General features: G+C 38.2%; 1 protein-coding gene across 4 annotated transcripts; it reads left to right on the top strand.

Annotated features, from left to right (window-relative positions):
- Positions 1 to 1993: 1993 nt before the first annotated feature.
- RNF141 (ring finger protein 141) lies at positions 1994 to 17997 on the top strand. 4 transcript variants are annotated; one of them, XM_063289461.1, is made up of 7 exons: positions 1994 to 2110; positions 4316 to 4518; positions 6005 to 6113; positions 6471 to 6652; positions 11729 to 11836; positions 15072 to 15223; positions 17552 to 17997. In XM_063289461.1, the coding sequence occupies exons 2-6, from the start codon at positions 4376 to 4378 to the stop codon at positions 15220 to 15222; spliced, it is 693 nt and encodes a 230-aa protein (XP_063145531.1). In that variant the 5' UTR covers positions 1994 to 2110; positions 4316 to 4375; the 3' UTR covers position 15223; positions 17552 to 17997. The 4 variants fall into 4 exon arrangements, with proteins under 4 accessions (XP_063145531.1, XP_063145530.1, XP_063145532.1 ...); XM_063289460.1 differs by having other exon boundaries at positions 17485 to 17997; XM_063289462.1 differs by lacking the exon at positions 15072 to 15223.
- Positions 17998 to 18468: the final 471 nt, after the last annotated feature.

The following is an 18468-nucleotide window of genomic DNA, read 5'->3' as shown; positions in this document are numbered from 1 at the left end:
GATAGGGGCCCCCTCCTGCTCACCATCAGTGCTCACGACAGCTCTTCTCCCAAGGATTAAACATCTTATGATTTCCTGACTGCAGTCAGCATCTGCAGTAATCTTTGCACCTAGAAATACAAAGTCTTTAACTGTCTCTACGTTTTCTCCCTCTATTTGCTAGCTATCAATCAAGCTGGTTGCCATAATATTGGTTTTTTTTCCATAGAATACTCCCTAACAATTGTGGATCTGACCATTTTTGGTAGTCTTTTTCTTTTGCATTATTTTTACATGGAATCCACATGAAACCACCATCAAATCACCAACAACACCCATCTGCATGAATAAGCCTTCACAATTATGCATCCACTCATATTTAGTCCCTCTTTTGCATAAAAACCTGAATCCAAAGCCCAGTAGAATTCAAATGAAACTACATTTGTTTGCACACAATGAGTCACTGCAGATGGATGTGATCTGATTGTGGTTTCATGTGAATCCCTTGAAAAAAATAATGCAAACTAAAGATACATGTACTTCAGATACATGTTTCTACACCCTATTGTGGAAAGAACAGTTGATTGTGAGGGCTTATTTCATGCATACCAGTGTGATATAATGGCATATTCATATGGATGCCATGCAAAACTCAAGTGGATCTGTGAGAATCCATGCTTCACAATTTTTGTATCACAGTGGCACCAAAAACTGTCACATCTATAGTTGCAATGGCTCACTGAGCATAGATGGTTATGATTTGTGATTTGATGGTGATTTATTTATTTATTATTCAAATTTAATTACCATCCATCTTCCCCAAAAGAGGGACTCTGGGCAGTAAATGTGGGTCCCATGGGTTCCATTTAATGTGGGTCCCATGTAAACATCATGTGAAATCAAGAGAATGTGACCTCAGATCCATGTTTTTGTAATTACGGTAGTGCCACAAATGGAGATCCATAAAGTATAACTTCACATCAGTCTAGCTACTCTGTGCATCTGATGGTGAGTTGTAGCTCACAAAAGCTTATGACTTTTAATAAAATGTTGGTCAGAAAAGGTGCTACTAGACTTCCAATTTTTTTTCCACACGGGCAAAAAGATCCTGTCTTTTTAATGTCTTCACAGAGATCCCTTGTAAAAATTATGCAAGGTCAATAGAACCTATGCCAAGAATCTGTATTTTTTAATTATGTGCCCAAAACTGTTGGATCCATGATTGTGATGAATACGAGGATGTGATCTCAGATTTGATTGTGGGGTCATTCAGATATATGGTACAAAATCATGTGAATCCGAACCTTTTGTTTCTTGCACCACAGATGTACCAAAAACTGTCAGATCAGCCAGACCAATGAAATTTGTGTTTTAATGGTGAATTTATGTGAAATTTAAAACCCAAGCATGAGATCCAACATCAAAAACATTTCGATCCATGATAGCTCACTGAAAGTACAGATGTGGCATGTGATTTGATAGTGGTTTATGTGGATTCCGTTTAAAAATCACACGAAATCAAGAAGATCTGAGTTTTAGAGCTACTTTAAATTGACCTGTTGGTATAAAAATGGTCAGATCAATGTTAGGGTTCAGTGTATGCATGCAGACCGGAAATTATTTGCGGACGCAGCTGGATCTGTAAAACTCCGAGGATTCACCTTTCCCCTCGTTTTCGCGCCACGCTGTCTCCACAAAGCGTCTACTGTAGGACTGCATTGGCGCTCATTCTGTGCAATGACAGTCCTTTCAAGGGACTCCCACCGAATGATCACGAAAATCGACAAGGATCCACATGTATCCAACTCTTCTTCCCGTTATATTTTTAAAACATTTTGAGGGCTTGTAGAAAAGAGAGATGGTGGCGAACTGTTCTCCGTAGTTACGCTCAAAAATCTCGTCCCGGCTCGGCTATTTTCGCTCTCCTGGCAACTAATCAGGAGGCAAAGCTTCAATACGTCAGCTAAATGCGTCGGTACTTATCCTGGCCCGTATGTCGCGTCCTGACGTCATACGCCCAATTGTGCAGGCAGAACGGGCCGGATACCTTCGCTCCCGGAGGAGGGTGGGGACGTTGATGTCGGCAGGCGCTGCAGCTGCAAATTCGGAGCAGGATGTTGGAGCGTCGACGGTGAGGCTGCTGTTGGCGGTTTTTGCTGTTATGGGCCTTGAATCTTGGGGCGGGCAAGGAAGTGCTGCTCAGACTAGCTCCCCAGCCGGAGCCCCTTCTTGGCTGTGGGAGGAGGAGGACCAGGGAGAAAACGAGGAAGACGGAGCCGGGGGGTGGGCGGGGCGCGGCACGACTCGGCCGGGCACGCCCGAATCTGGCTCGCGTTGGAGGTGTTACGTAGAATTTTAGGCTTTATTATTAGCATTTAATAAAGGTGATACTAGCATTGTAGCATGGCATCCATGCCTCCTTTTGAAGTTTAGGAAACCATTTCCTTTGATGTGCAAAAACTAGCCCTTTCAGGGACCGTCAATCAAGCAATAGGGCTGTATTCTGAAGTCCTTGAGTGTAGGAGATGCAACATATTTTAAGGGTGTCTGTCTTTTCTCACGTCTATCGAATGTAGGTAACCCTGTATAAAGACTTGACCACCCCCTTAATAAAGGCTTTTTTGCATTGCCTGAAGTGCTTGTGTTCGTATTACCGGACGGAGCAGGGGGCGAAAAAGCCACTTTGCAAAGGTATGGGGTGTTTCTCTCTCAAATTCAGGGACTAGGTTCTTTCCAGCGCCACGCCAACTCAGGTGCCTGAGTTTTATGAGCAACAGAGCAGGTCCTCAAATGGAGGTTTGGGGTCTGTTGTTTTCTGCTGGTGTGCCGTTGGGCACAAGAGGGCCAGCCCTGCCTGTTCCAGCATTGCCTGTTGACTCTTCTCAGTGAGTGAGGCCTAGTCAACTGCGGGTGTAGACCTACGCGCACCCATTGAATCTTGTAAGTAGAGAAGCCCTTTTATGGTAGTACAGCTTCTTCAGGAATAAGTTTACCGTTTTTGTCTAATTTGTTACTCCCCCAGGGAGTTTGACTGATGCCCTGCCATTCTTTGATGGCTCAGCAGGTGGCAGCACCTGGGCCACCTTGCCTAGACCTGAAAGCTAAGCAGGGTTTGGCTGGGCTGGGCTGGGCTGGGTTGGGTTAGGACTCGGGGCTATAGGTGTAACTGGAAAGCCAAAAAATTCCAAGTGCAGTGAAATTACTGGGTTCTGAAATATCATTTCAGCAAATATTTTAATAAACTGTGTTTGCTTATTCAGAATAAAAAAAATGACATTGAATAATGTGTCCTTATAATTACATCAGGTGAAAGAATTTAGATTCAACTAGCCAATCTTGGAGTGTAATAATTACTGGAGTATCTCAGTTTTTCGGGGCAACTATGCAAAATTATACTGTATTAAAACAGGTTGCAAGAATTCTGAAAAATGCTTAAACAGAGCAATGCTGTTAACAGTTTAAATTATATTTCAAACTGTAAAATTCAGGAATTTTTGCTTATTGCCAAATGTTCATTTTAGAAATTAATGCTTTCAGTTTTTAAGCCTTGAATTTATTTACTCTTTGGAAGTTACACTCCAAAACTTGTTTGAGCGACAGTATTATTTCATAATGGGCATTATATTTCCATGGCATTAATATAATTATTTTTAAAATCTTGCATAATACTGCGGTAGTGTCTCTCTTATGTGGTTTTCAGATACTGTTTGTGTCTATTAATATGTTTTAAAGTTTTTCCTTGTTTGGCGCTTTTAAGGTTTATAATGACTTTGTAATGCATCCAGAGAACTCCAGCTATTGGATAGATTAAAATACATTTAGTAAAATCTAGAATGACAAATTAGAGCATAAAATAAATTACACTTAAATTATAGTCCTTAAATTATCGTCCATTCTGCACCATAGGTATAATTTGAGAGGTTTTTTTCATGTCCAATGTGTTCTTCTCCTTAATGGTCAACTAAATTTTGCTGTACACTGTTATTTTCTGCATGGCTACACCTGAATGAACGTTACAGTTCTCTCTCCATTTAAAAGGTGCTGGATTTCAGTCTGCAGAGTTTTAACATTATAAACTTGTAATTGTCAGTCCTTGCATTTTGTACTTTAGGAGTTATTGTGTTCCTAATAAAAATGTGCGTTCACAGGGTGTTAATTTCCATATTAAGGACATGCTTGAGTTAGGTGTCAGTAGAATTGGATGTAATCTGGCACTGCATATCTTAGTAGTTCTATATAAATTTTAATATGTAGTTAGTTTGCAATTTATGCATTATGAATTAAATGCAGTAGTGACTGTTTATACTAATACACTGTTTTAAAATACATTTATTAGAAATTCTCTAAATGAGGAAAGCTGTATTTCTTCCTGGGACTTGAGCTAAAGCATTCTATCATGGGCCAGCACTTCTCAAGCCAAACACACACAGTTGTAAATAAGCTACCAGAAAAAGTTGTCAAGCATGTCTCTCTTGTTCGAGAAAGTGGTGTCTTAACATATGAAGAGTTTTTGGGAAGAGTAGCTGAACTGAATGACACGTGAGACTTTTTTTTCTTTTATGCATATAATAGTTTAAGAATTAAACAGGAGCATGCTTAATGCATTTCAGAATGAATTATTTGCAGTATTTATGAATGACTGAATGATGGTGGTGGCAGTGGTGAGAAGTTATACATCCCCTGATCTGGACTGGACCTTTGTCTGCTTATTCCCTAATAAATAAAAATAGGATAGTTGGGTTAGTTAGTTAGTTAGTTAGTTAGTTAGTTATTCAATTTATATATTCAATTTATTTATTCAATTTATATTCAGGTTATATGTGTGATAAAGTATTTAGACTCTCAGGATGTGTTCTGTCACATTTTAAAACATAACAAATACATAGTGATAAAAGTTTTTCTTGATCAGGACCCATTTTATCAGATATACTGTATATTTGTAACATTTTTCAAATTGAAACTAGTAGATACATATGTGAAAGGAGCTTACTTCCCTTATTAAATGCACCCTAATAAATTGCATGAGAGCAATAAAAACAAATCTAGTACATATTCCCTGAAACATCACAGTGTGGCCATTAAACCAATAGATGCAAACTTCCAGTGGCTTAGCCATTTTAATGCTGAACTAGTTGGAAAATATTTTACTCCCTTTGCAATTATCATTCTAGAAAAGAATGTGTTATAAAATTGAATCTCTATTGGACATTGAGGTATTTTCCAATTCTTACTTTTAGGAGGAAAATGCACAAATAAAACTCTTCTTTAGTTTACTTAAAGAGTTTAAATATTCTTTACTGTAGTTGCAAACGTATAATGTTGCCTTGTACTGAGTCAGATAATTGGTACACCTAACTTAGCATTTATCTATGCTGACTAATAGTGGCTCTCCAGGGTATCTGACAGGGATCTTTCATTACCTGGTTACGAGGTAATTAAACCTGAGATCTGAAAACACATGTTTTATATAAACACATATTTTTTAAAAAATTAAGTTTTCCAGTATTTTTGTTGGAAATCCTGAAAGATAATTATTTTAAATAGTAGTAATTCTGTAGAACCACAAATGAGGATGAACAAGAGAATGAATAGGTAATGATATTCCCAGGAAGGCAAATCAAAAGAAAATGAGTGTTTGTGTTACTAACACTGGGTTGGATCTAGATAAATCTGTGTGTAAAAAGATGTGGAGCTGCTGACTTCCTTGATTCATTCTCCTAGTTGTTCTCTAGAAATAGTCTTCCAGGATTAGAGGATCTTGCTGAATGGTGTTGGCTCTTAGCAGGGTTCCTCCAAACTATATGAATAGGACATCAACAAGTCTTTTCATGAGAGCTGCTTGGGGAGTGGCTGAGTGGGAAAGCCAATTTCCACCAATCCCATTCCACAGATTGCCATATTTGGATCCAATCCTGTGTTTGAGAATATGATATTTGCTTGTAATTTGTACATCAAATTCACTATAATATTTAAAGCAAGTACATATGTATATAATGTTACATAAATAAACATTAAATAATTTCAGGACTGCACAATTAGCTTCTGGCCAGAACAAGCATCTGTTGTTTGAAGTGCAGCCAGGTTCTGATGCTACAGCTCTTTGGAAGGTGGCTGTTCGGATAGTATGTACTAAGGTAAGTTTATCAGAATCTTTAATTCTCTGATTTATAGCAACATATAATGAAAACTAAGCATAAAGTTGTTGGATTTTCAGGCTTAACTAGAAAAAATGCCACATGTTCATTACTATTCAAAAAGAAATATATGTAGCTTGCTGTGTTCATAATGTTTTTCTTCTTACCGTTGCACTAATGTGCCATTATTAATGTGGTATTTTTCATTCTCAACATTATAAAGCCACTTATAGCATCATCTCATGATGTCAAATCTCTGAGTTTAGGAACTCTTGATTCACATTGCTCTAAAAATGAAATTAGAATAAATGGTGAGATGTTCAAGAAAGATGATAATGCTGCTTTCTGTATGTATAGATAAACAAGACAAGTGGGATTGTTGAAGCTTCAAGAATCATGAACTTGTATCAGTTCATTCAACTTTATAAAGATATCACAAGTCAGGCTGCACATGTTCTTTCTCAGAATGTTCCCTCAGAAGGAACAGCAGAAGATCTGTCATCTGTTGCATCTTGTCAGGCCAGCATTTGGATGGGAAGGTATTTGAATATTCTAAAAAAATACCATGTTTGAAACTGTTCACTTCAGCTATAAAAATTCCAATTTCTTTTCCTTATTCTGGAAAATAGTCACGTTCAGGCAAACCCAAGTATAGCTCCTTTTTAAACGTGGTGATTGGAGAAAGGAAATGAAATGAATGTGTGCATACTTTTCTTTACAGTTTAAAATTTAGTGAGTGATCTCTTTCCCATATAGTATATCAACGTGCAACTTGGTTTACTGAAAGATTCTTACATAATTCATATTCTCCAGGCTTCCTCCGGCTTAACAAATTTTTCCTGACTTCTGAAATTGTCCAGAACAGTCTGGATATCTGGATCTCAGAAACAGTGAAACAATGCCTCTTAAAGGGATGGTGAGGTTCCTGTAACTCTAAAGGAAACTGTGGTTAGGTCTTTGTTGACGAGACTCAGCTAAGATGTTGGGGGTTTTCAGAGGGATGCTGGAGACCCCTCAATTCTAGGCAATACTGGATTCTCTTGATTATTTAAATCAATTCCTGTTGGACTTCAGACCTCCTTGTGAAATGGAAATAACCTTGGCCTTCCTTATATAATCACCAGCTTGGGAATGGATAAGTAGAATGAAACTGTATTGGTTTCTCTGGATCTCTCAGAAGCTTTTTGTACCATGTGTTGTTTATTCATTTAGTCGCTTCTGACTCTTTGTGACTTCATGGACCAGCCCACACCAGAGCTTCCTGTCGGTCAACACCCCCAGCTCCCCCAGGGATGGGTCCATCACCTCTAGAATATCATCCATCCATCTTGCCCTTGGTCGGCCCCTCTTCCTTTCGCCTTCCACTCTCCCTAGCATCAGCATCTTCTCCAAGGTGTCCTGTCTTCTCATTATGTGGCCAAAGTATTTCAGTTTTGCCTTTAATATCATTCTCTCAAGTGAGCAGTCTGGCTTTATTTCCTGGAGTATGGACTGGTTTGATCTTCTTGCAGTCCAAGGCACTCTCAGAATTTTCCTCCAACACCACAGTTCCAAAGCATCTACCTTCCTTCTCTCAGCTTTCCTTATGGTCCAGCTCTCGCAGCCATATGTTACTACGGGGAACACCATTGCTTTAACTATGCGGACCTTTGTTGTCAGTGTGATGTCTCTGCTCTTAACTATTTTATCGAGATTTGTCACTGCTCTTCTCCCAAGGATTAAGCGTCTTCTGATTTCCTGACTGCAGTCAGCATCTGCAGTAATCTTCGCACCTAGAAATACAAAGTCTTTCACTGCTTCTACATTTTCTCCCTCTATTTGCCAGTTATCAATCAAGCTGGTTGCCATAATCTTGGTTTTTTTGAGGTTTAGCTGCAAGCCAGCTTTTGCACTTTCTTCTTTCACCTTCATCATAAGGCTCCTCAGTTCCTCTTCGCTTTCAGCCATCAAAGTGGTATCATCTGCATATCTGAGATTGTTAATGTTTCTTCCAGCGATTTTCTCCAGCCTTGGATTCCTCAAGCCCAGCACATCGCATGATGTGTTCTGCGTACAAGTTGAATAGGTAGGGTGAGAGTATACAGCCCTGCCGTACTCCTTTCCCAATCTTAAACCAGTCCGTTGTTCCGTGGTCTGTTCTTACTGTTGCTACTTGGTCGTTATACAGATTCTTCAGGAGGCGTACAAGATGACTTGGTATCCCCATACCGCTAAGAACTTGCCACAATTTGTTATGGTCCACACAGTCAAAGGCTTTAGAATAGTCAATCAAACAGAAATAGATGTTTTTCTGAAACTCCCTGGCCTTTTCCATTATCCATCGGATATTGGCAATTTGGTCCCTAGTTCCTCTGCCTTTTCTAAACCCAGCTTGCGCATCTGGCAATTCTCGCTCCATGAATTGCTGAAGTCTACCTTGCAAGACCTTGAGCATTACCTTACTGGCATGTGAAATGAGTGCCACTGTTTGATAGTTTGAACATTCTTTAGTGTTTCCCTTTTTTGGTATGGGGATATAAGTTGATTTTTTCCAATCTGATGGCCATTCCTGTGTTTTCCAAATTTGCTGGCATATAGCATGCATTACCTTGACAGCATCATCTTGCAAGATTTTGAATAGTTCAGCTGGGATGCCGTCATCTCCTGTTGCCTTGTTATTAGCAATGCTTCTTAAGGCCCATTCAACCTCATTCTTCAGGATGTCTGGCTTTAGCTCACTGACCACACCATCAAAGCTATCCCCGATATTGTTATCCTTCCTATACAGGTCTTCCGTATATTCTTGCCACCTTTTCTTGATCTCTTCTTCTTCTGTTAGGTCCTTGCCATTTTTGTTTTTGATCATACCCATTTTGGCCTGGAATTTATCTCCAATGTTTCTAATTTTCTGGAAGAGGTCTCTTGTCCTTCCTATTCTATTGTCTTCTTCCACTTCCGCGCATTGCTTGTTTAAAAATAATTCCTTATCTCTTCTGGCTAACCTCTGGAATTTTGCATTTAATTGGGCATATCTCCCCCTATCGCTGTTGCCTTTTGCTTTCCTTCTTTCTTGGGCTACTTCTAGTGTCTCAGCAGACAGCCATTTTGCCTTCTTGGTTTTCTCTTTCTTTGGGATGTATTTTGTTGCCGCCTCCTGAACAATGTTGCGAACTTCTGCCCATAGTTCTTCCGGGACCCTATCTACTAAGTCCAGTCCCTTAAATCTATTCTTCACCTCCACTACATATTCCTTAGGAATATTAGTGAGCTCATATCTAGCTGATCTGTGGGTCTTCCCTAATCTCTTTAGTCTGATCCTAAATTGTGCAAGAAGAAGTTCGTGATCTGAACGACAGTCAGCTCCAGGTCTTGTTTTTACCGACTCTACAGATGTCCGCCACCTTTGGCTGCAAAGGATGTAGTCAATCTGATTTCGGTGTTGTCCATCTGGTGAAGTCCATGTATAAAGCCGTCTCTTAGGTTGTTGGAAGAGAGTGTTTGTTATGCAGAGTGAGTTGTCTTGGCAAAATTCTATCAGCCTATGTCCTGCTTTGTTTTGTTCTCCCAGGCCATGCTTACCTGTAATTCCAGGTGTCATTTGACTGCCCACCTTAGCATTCCAGTCTCCCGTGATGAAAATAACATCTCTTTTAGGCCTGTTGTCCAGTAGGTGCTGCAGATCCTCATAGAACTGCTCTACTCCAGCTTCTTCAGCATCTGTGGTTGGGGCGTATATTTGGATCACTATGATGTTAGATGGCTTGTCCTGAATTCAAATTGAGATCATTCTATCGTTTCTTGGATTGTATCCAAGCACTGCTTTAGCCACTTTACTATTAATTATGAAGGCTACTCCATTTCTTCTGTGGTCCTCTTGTCCACAGTAGTAGATCTGGTGGTCATTTGATGTGGAGTGGCCCATTCCAGTCCAGTTCAGTTCACTGACGTCCAAAATGTCTATCTTTAATCTTGACATCTCACCAATAACCACATCCAATTTGCCCTGGCTCATAGATCTTACATTCCAGGTTCCAATGGTGTGTTGATCCTTAGAACATCAGATTCGCCGTTCACCACCAGCGCCGTCGGCCACTAGCCATCCTTTCGGCTTTAAGCTAGCTGCGTCATCACGTCTGGGGCTAGTTGAACTCATCCTCTGTTCCTCCCCAGTAGCATTTTGACCATCTTCCGACCTGGGGGTCTCATCTTCCGATGGTATACCAACATGTCTCTGGTTGTACTGATCCATTTAGTTTTCACGGCAAGAATACTGGGGTGGGTTGCCATTACCTTCCCCAGGGATCGCATTTAGTCTGACCTCTCTATCATGACCTTCCCATCTTGGGTGGCCCTTCACGGTTTAGCTCATGGCATCATTGAGGTGCTGAAGCTCCAGCACCACGACAAGGTAACGATCCTTTGCTGAAGTTTTGTACCATACAATATAATAATCTTTCATTTTGCTTATATGAATTAAATTTAGAAGGCATGCATGGTGTTATGATGGATCCAGCCCTTTCTACAGGAAAGGTCTTAGAAGATGATGTTAAGGATTTCTGTTCTATCTCAATGCTATTAGTCTATGGGCCATTACAAGTTTTTTGTTCTTATGACTTTTTAATATTGGCGTGAAACTGTGGAAGTCATGGAGTTGAGGGATGGACTGTAGTGTACACAATAAGCAGATCTTATTCAGTTGAAGCTCTCTTTTCTATCTGCTTGTCCCAGAGAGGCTGTGGATCTCTTGAACTAGTGTTCAGAGGCTGTTTTGGAATGAGTGAATGAATTTAATTCCGACAAAGCAGAGGTAATATGGATGGGGAAAGTACTTGCAATTGATAATAGATGGGGTTCTTCTCACCTTGAAAGAATAAATGTATACTTTGGAAGTTTCTATACAATATTCTAATTGGAAAAGCTCAGGTGACTTAAGAATACCTGTTTGTGTGTGTGTACACGTATGTCCGTATATTTGTGTGCTATCTGTAACACTATCTGAAAAGGCAAAATCTCTGCCTTAGGGATACTGAGGATAGATTAGTTTGCAGTACTGTGTTTCAACCAGAGATGTCTTTGAAAACAGTTCAGAAATTTGAGATGATTCAGAGAGCTGAAAGAGCATTAAATCATTTCTGTGCTAGAAAACTACTGGAAATAGGCATCTAGATAACAGGGGCATAGCTGTTTGCCACTGTACAATAATCATATGTATGTGTGTATACATACATAAGTGTGTGTATGCGCAGAAATGTGTGTCCATGCAACAATCAGAGGGTGTACAATCCCTAGTAATTGTATCACATGTTGAAGAGAAGCAGACAACAAACTTTACTCATTTGTGCAACAGCCTCTGATTATTCCTTTTTAACATTTTTAACATGTACTGTAAGATTTGTTTATAGAACACCAATTCTGTGTATAAGAATGGTCTCATTTTTTCTCCTCTCTTAGGAGAAAAAAACCCAGATGGTTTCTTGCAAGTTGTATGTGAAATTGCTTTTAGTGAACTAGGGGTTAAAAGATTATAAGTATTCATAATAAAAATATTTAACAAGAAACAATTCAAGACATGCTACATACAGAGTTAATGTTCTGGTTGTCTTTGATTATGAATAAATAATACATTTGCACTCTAGGGTGAAACAGCTAACTGATGAAGAAGAATGTTGCATTTGTATGGATGGACGTGCTGATCTGATCTTGCCATGTGCCCACAGCTTTTGTCAGAAATGCATTGATAAATGGTAAGTCAGTTAAATCTCATAAACAAATTGTATCACCAAGATAGATGCTTGATACTGATAAAGATTGTGTTATAATAATTATAATACTGTATAATAATCAGTATTATTCACATTTAAATGTAATCCATGCTGCCAGCATCAACCTGTGTATATTGAAAACAAATTTGGCATGAATCTCTTCAAAAAATTTTGAAAGATATATGTCTAAGACAAAGTACCATGTTTACCCAAAATGAAGACCTTGCTTTTAATGCAATGTAAGATGTCCAAGTTCAGCTGAAACTACTCCTGGAGATTCCACATGCATACAGGTATGTGCATTTTATAAACTTGCATATTTGAGTAGATAGAGCCAGTTTGGTGTAGTGGTTAAGGCACTGGGCTAGAAACCAGGAGACTTTGAGTTCTAGTCCTACCTTGGGCATGAAGCCAGCTGGGTGACCTTGGGCCATTCACTTTCTCTCAGCCCTCGGAAGAAGAAGGCAATGGCAAACCACTTCGGAAAAACCTTGCCAAAAAAACTGCAGGGACTTGCCCAGGCAGTCTCCTAGAATCAGATACGATTGAACAGATTAAAAAAAAAAAGGAGTCGATCTATGTATGTGCTTATATACATGCTGCTCAGAAACCTTACTTCAAGAGGCATGCCAGAACAAAGTAAATAAATTAGTATCAATTAAGTTAATGCTCTTTTAAATTAAATGCCTGTGAAATAAGACACTCCATTTATAAATTAATCAGTCTTCTGCATATACATATACATATACATACACACACACATACATAGAAACTGTTTTCTCACAAACAGAGAAGCTCACTTACATTCACACACATCTCCTTTCTAGCAAAAACAACAAAAATAAAATAAAATAGGATGGAGATTGGAGGAAGGGATAGAGTAATGGACAGAGAAGCCGGGGTGGGGTGGGGGGGCAAACTTGGAGATGTGAGGTGAAGGAAAAAAGTATGTGGATATGGAAGGAAAGAAAAGGAATTCTTTGCTTTCCTCATGTAGTTGTCCACAGCGGAGCATGGGGGTGGGGCTGGAATCAAGGAATAGAGGAGGCCTTCCGTTCATGGACTCCTCGTGCGTTTTTAGAGTTCGCACTCTCAGTGAGGTGGAAGAAGGTCCTCTCTTTCAGTACCATTCCTACTTCAAAGATAACTATTTGGGGAGCGGGGAGACTTGTCTTCCTTTTGAGTAAATCCTGCACCAATATTTTAGCTAATGATGCCTTATTTGGAAAATTGTTTACTTCTTTTAAATAAGAAATAGTGTTTCTTGGCTTGCTTTGCTAATTTGAACAAATCTTCTATGCCTATGTGGCACAAAGCAAATTCAGTTTCACCCTATTCCGAGCTAAGCTTTAACAGAGAGCCACTGTGTAATATTTTATGTAATCTGGCCTTTAGAAATTAAAATAATGTTCCTTTTTTAAATAACTAGCCATTCTGCTAGTATGTGTTCATTTCAAAGAGAAATAGTGCTGCCAATTCCACTTTAAAAGGGAATTAAATCTAAGGAATCTGGCTTTGTTGGAACAGAATGTTCATAAAAGCAAATCAAAATCAAATCCTCTTTATTACCACCATTGGCTATCCAAAATCAAAACATAAGGCAAAAGAAACATCAACACAAAAAGCGTGGTGGAGCCAAAGAGTCTAGCCTGATTGAAGAAGTGTGGCTCAGTACTGACCCCTTTGCTGCAGTGTATATCACAGATAGCCGTGAAGCCCAGCAAAGCACAGGATGACCTCTAGCTAACAATGGCATTGTTGAATATTGCATTATTTTTCACTCTGGTCCAATCCACTGATTTGCTTGAATTTTTAAAGCATTCGTTTTCTTGTTACACAGACTTGCCGTACAACGAAGACTGTAATATATTTCTGACACTAACTGGTTCAGTAAAATCTCATTCTTCTTCACATCTAGAGCTCTGTACACTCTTTTTATTGTGGAGCTTACTTGAGATGTTTCCATGGTAGTTAGCACCTGTTGCTTAATCATTGAGCTTTGAAGGCCACCATCGTGTATTATCAATATTGCTGCTGGCTAACAGCAAGATTGATTGATTGATAGTTCAAATTTATATCACCACCCATCTCTCCCCAAAAACGGGACCCTGGGTAGTTCAATAAGATGTAGGAAATGGAAGATTGTCTGTGCAAAGACTGCTATTGCATTTGTTTGGAAGCCATTTTGGCAACTCCATCAACAAACAATCAAAAAGCGATCAACTCCATCAACAAGCAATGCCATTTGGTGCACTCAACAAAAAGACCATTGTTTGTAGGCTATAATTTGGAAGTTTTAGTTCCAAGTTATAGATTTATAGCAGTAGGAATTTTGAAGTACTTCACTGTCTCAGAGATTACCCATTACATTGGTTACTGCTGCATTTAAGCTAGTCTAATGTAAAACTAAAGGAGTTTAGGCAGTGAGGCAGAGATATTCCCAGCAGAAGAGTTAAGCCGAGACGTGTTTCAGTTTATCTGTTCCATAGTTTATATGGGTCACGCAAGGAAATTAATTAAAAATGATGTGTCTGTAGATGTACATTGTGCAAAGCCTTTCATGCCAAACTGATGCTGAACTGGATTACAGTTTACAGAATAAACCATAAATCAACAGTGCATCCACATGTCACATTAAGCCAAAAGTTACTGAACTAAACAACTTTTTTGCATAGAGGTGGAATAACCTTTTTGCACACCTTAGTGCCTCCCAGAGTGGAGGAGTGTTTGGGGTAGTTAAGGATCTAAATGGGTACTCTAGATATTTTGTCTTTTAATATAGCCCCAACCTCACAAAAAGGCCAAAACAGGTCTGAAAATTTCAGCATCATGCCATTCTGGGACACTAATGGGGTTTGCTATATATCTTATCCTTAGTTTAGAGTGATAGGTGAATACAGTCAGTATTCGTTGATAGGGAAACCAATTACTTTAAATTATAGACATTTGGGTTAATGTAAAAATTTCCAGTTAAAAAGCAATAGGATGTTTTTCTTTGGAGACTTAAGAGCTCATTGCTTAGTGGCTTTCAAAAACAGGTCTGCTCAACATACGTTGGGGTTATTTTCACTATTATTTTTGGCATGCTATCATAGATACAGCAGTCCTTCTTCTTTAGCCTTTCATCTAAGATCCTATTATATCTTACCTTGAGAGCAAAAATAGTCATGCATGTTGTCTGAAAAGCCATGATGCTTTCTTCTGACTTCCTGTACAGGAGTGGTCGTCACAGGAATTGCCCTATATGCCGTCTACAAGTGACTGCTGCAAATGATTCTTGGGTTGTATCTGATGCACCTACAGATGAAGATATTGCCACTTACATACTCAACTTGGTGGATGAGGCAGGCCAGCCCCATATACCCTGACGTTAGCAATGTTCATAGTCTTAACATCTCCCAAGATATCATTTTTATTATTCTTCATTTCTTTACTCATTACACTGGTTTCTAGAAGCTAAGTCATTATCCTTCAGAAGCGGCTAGTTGTGTGAAAGCCAATCTGAATGTATGATTTTCATTAATTTCTCTGATAATATTTGCAGTAAATACACTACGAATTTTCTGATATTTTATGAGGTACTGGAATAGGAAGTATTTTAGTTCTGGTATAACTGTTAAGTGCTAACTTGTTAAAATTTGATTTCATTGTCTCAGTTGCAAACAATATAGGTAGTTGTCCAACACTGTCTAAAAAATAAAGTTTAATGCTTAAATGTGAATTAAAATGACTAGAGTCCTTGAACTTAGTAGCTTCTGTTCTCCCATGTAATTAATGTTGCCACTGTTATTTACATGTGTTTGGTTAAATCAATAATTAGTACGTTCTGTTCCTATAACTTTTATGGAAGCAAATTATTTTTTATAGATGATTGACTTTTTCATTTCTATTCAAAAACAATTTTCTAAGCAAGTATTAATTACTTATAGTTTGCCTATGCAGTATCATGGATGGATCCAGCAAAAGCTTCTTACAGTAGCTTCTCTATCAGGAGAAGGCTTCTGATGTAGCAGAAAGCAATCTTTATTCCCTTTCTCCCTTCTCTTTGTTTCCTACATGCCCTGAAAAACTGCCCCAAAGGCTAGAAATTTTCCAAAACAGTGAAGCTGTGTAGATAGTAAAAAACCTTCTGTATTCTGCTCTGTCTTCTTGCAAGTGCTTCTGGGAAAATGCATGCTCATTACACGTCATAAAATCTGGCTGAAACATGTTTACTGTTATTTATTTTGTTTTGTTTAGCTTAGCCTTCAATTTACCAGTTTGTAAAATTTGCCATTATGATGAAAAGAAATGGTAAAGCACAGAGAATTCTTGGTTTCTTTTCCTGTAGTTGCAATCTGAAGCAAAAATCTCTTATTTTATTGTGACCACTTTGCTTTAATGTAGTATGTATGTTGTAGTCAAGTGTTGGGGTCAGGTATGACAATGTGTCCTTAGCTGTTAACTTACCAGGTGACTTTGATAGATGCCAGAAAGCCACCATTTTCCAATTCACAAAATTGGTACTGAGTGATTTTTTAAAATTTATTTCAAATGGCCGCTTAAAAATGGCCCTGGCCCAAAAAGATCAACTCCTTAGGCAGATTGAGCCAAAGCAAATCCCCAGATTGATGTGGTACTTATGTTGGATTTTATACTTTTCACAACTACTATAATTATAATTACTATTCACAGAATGGATTTGGTGCCACACAAGAAAAGATGGATTAATAGTTAAATATTATGAAGGGTTTATAGCCTTATTTGGAATTGGCTGATAAATGTGTATAATAAAATTGTTTTCTATTCTTGCTGAAATGTTGCATGTAAATATAGGTTACACTAATTAAATTGCAAATCTGCAATATTAGCTAAAACATCTCTATAAATTACATCCGTATTGAACGGTAGCACTTCAGAATATGGCAGACATTGTGGTTTTTGAGAGATTATCAAATTTGGCTAGATTAGTAAAATATAGCAGAAGTTATTCTTTTTCTCTTTATTTAATGTGATGTGCTGAAGAGAAGGTTTGAAGAGCAATTCTTATTACTTATCTAAGAAAGCTTTGATGTACAGAAATCACACATTCTTTAAATCACTTGCGAATATTCTTTCTGACAATTGATTTTAAATGGGCTGTGAAATTCAGAGTAAGCAGAACATGTTTTTCTTGTTTTTGTTTTGGAGTGTTTTTTCACTTGCTATAAAGCAGATTGTGGGTTTGATTTTCTCCACATCCGTAGATATATTTGGACTCGCGCTGTTGTGAATAACACTTTAACATTGACATGGTAGAAACAATAAGCCATTCTTTGTTTTTCTTCATATAAGGTTTGATTTGATAGCACAAATTGTTGCAGTGCAAGCATTAGACCATTAAATCCTGACATTACTTTTCTTTTTTTCCTGTCATGAGTATAAATACTGTGTCCCAAATCTTGAAGAGATGGAAATGTTAAAATATGGGTTTGCAGAGTATAATGCCAACAGAGGGGAACATATAATTATGGGTTCTGTAATTTCACAGTTTGTAAATAAGTGTAAAGTGAACATGTGAATTGTATAGTGTTTATATCTTTTTAAATAAATACATTGGTATAAGTACTGTAATGTGTATCTTGTAAATTATATCTATCTATCTATTGTAGGTGTATTTTACAGATTGATTTTGGGTCATTTGCTGTCTTCCTTCTCTTTTCCCATTGTGTTGTGAAGCTGTGCCTCTTATTAAAGGACTTCTAGTCTAGATCTATGAGACTACAGGAGAAACAATAACACTCAAAGGCATGGAAGAAGAGATTACTACAACTTGCTTGCCCATGGCCTTTTGACATATACCCTATCACCATAAGCATATGGCAAACGAGAAGCCTACTATAAGAAATAAACGTGTTACTAATCAAACATAATTTAATTGTCTAAAACTGCAGCCCAGTTGACAGTTACTCTTCTAGCATTCAATCTGATGAAGATTGACAAATTTAAAAAAGGGTTTTTAAAAGACATGTTCAAGAGACAAATTGCTGTTTGAGAAGAAAAGATGCATTCCTAAGTTGTTTTGTGCGGATGTGGACTTTTCTTAGTGGTTTTATATAAAGACTGTTAATAACTATAAGCAATTTAATGTCTTATGAGTTTTGAGCAATAAACACTTAATTTCATTCATCTTTGTGTAGTGTTTAATGGGATACCTTCTGTTAGATGTTTCAGTGTATACACAAAATAATTTCAAGAAAGTAGGTTATAATTATATATATTATCCTAACAGTCAGGAATCACGCTGAGACGAGGAGTAGGTCTCTAGTGTTTATTACTGCTACATAAACAGAATCCTAACAAACTGAAGAAGCGTGGGAAAAACCCAGACAGATAAACCCCAAAAGTTAAGGCAGGCCTGATCTGTGTCTCTTTGAATGGCTGCTTAACTCCTCAGTGCTACGCATGCGTTTTCCCCCCTGGATAGGGGCCCCCTCCTGCTCACCATCAGTGCTCATGACATATATTCCCAACCAGAGATGTGCAAATCATTTTGGCCTTGTATTCACTTTAATTCTTTTGAGCCTGAAACCAAACATAGTTTGACAGAATAGTCTCACCAGTTTTATTCTGACTTTGGAATGAAATCTCTGCTG

The sequence above is a fragment of the Candoia aspera genome, chromosome 1 (genome assembly GCF_035149785.1).
Source record: "Candoia aspera isolate rCanAsp1 chromosome 1, rCanAsp1.hap2, whole genome shotgun sequence".
Classification (NCBI taxonomy): domain Eukaryota; kingdom Metazoa; phylum Chordata; class Lepidosauria; order Squamata; family Boidae; genus Candoia; species Candoia aspera.
This window is presented reverse-complemented; position numbering and strand designations above follow the sequence as displayed.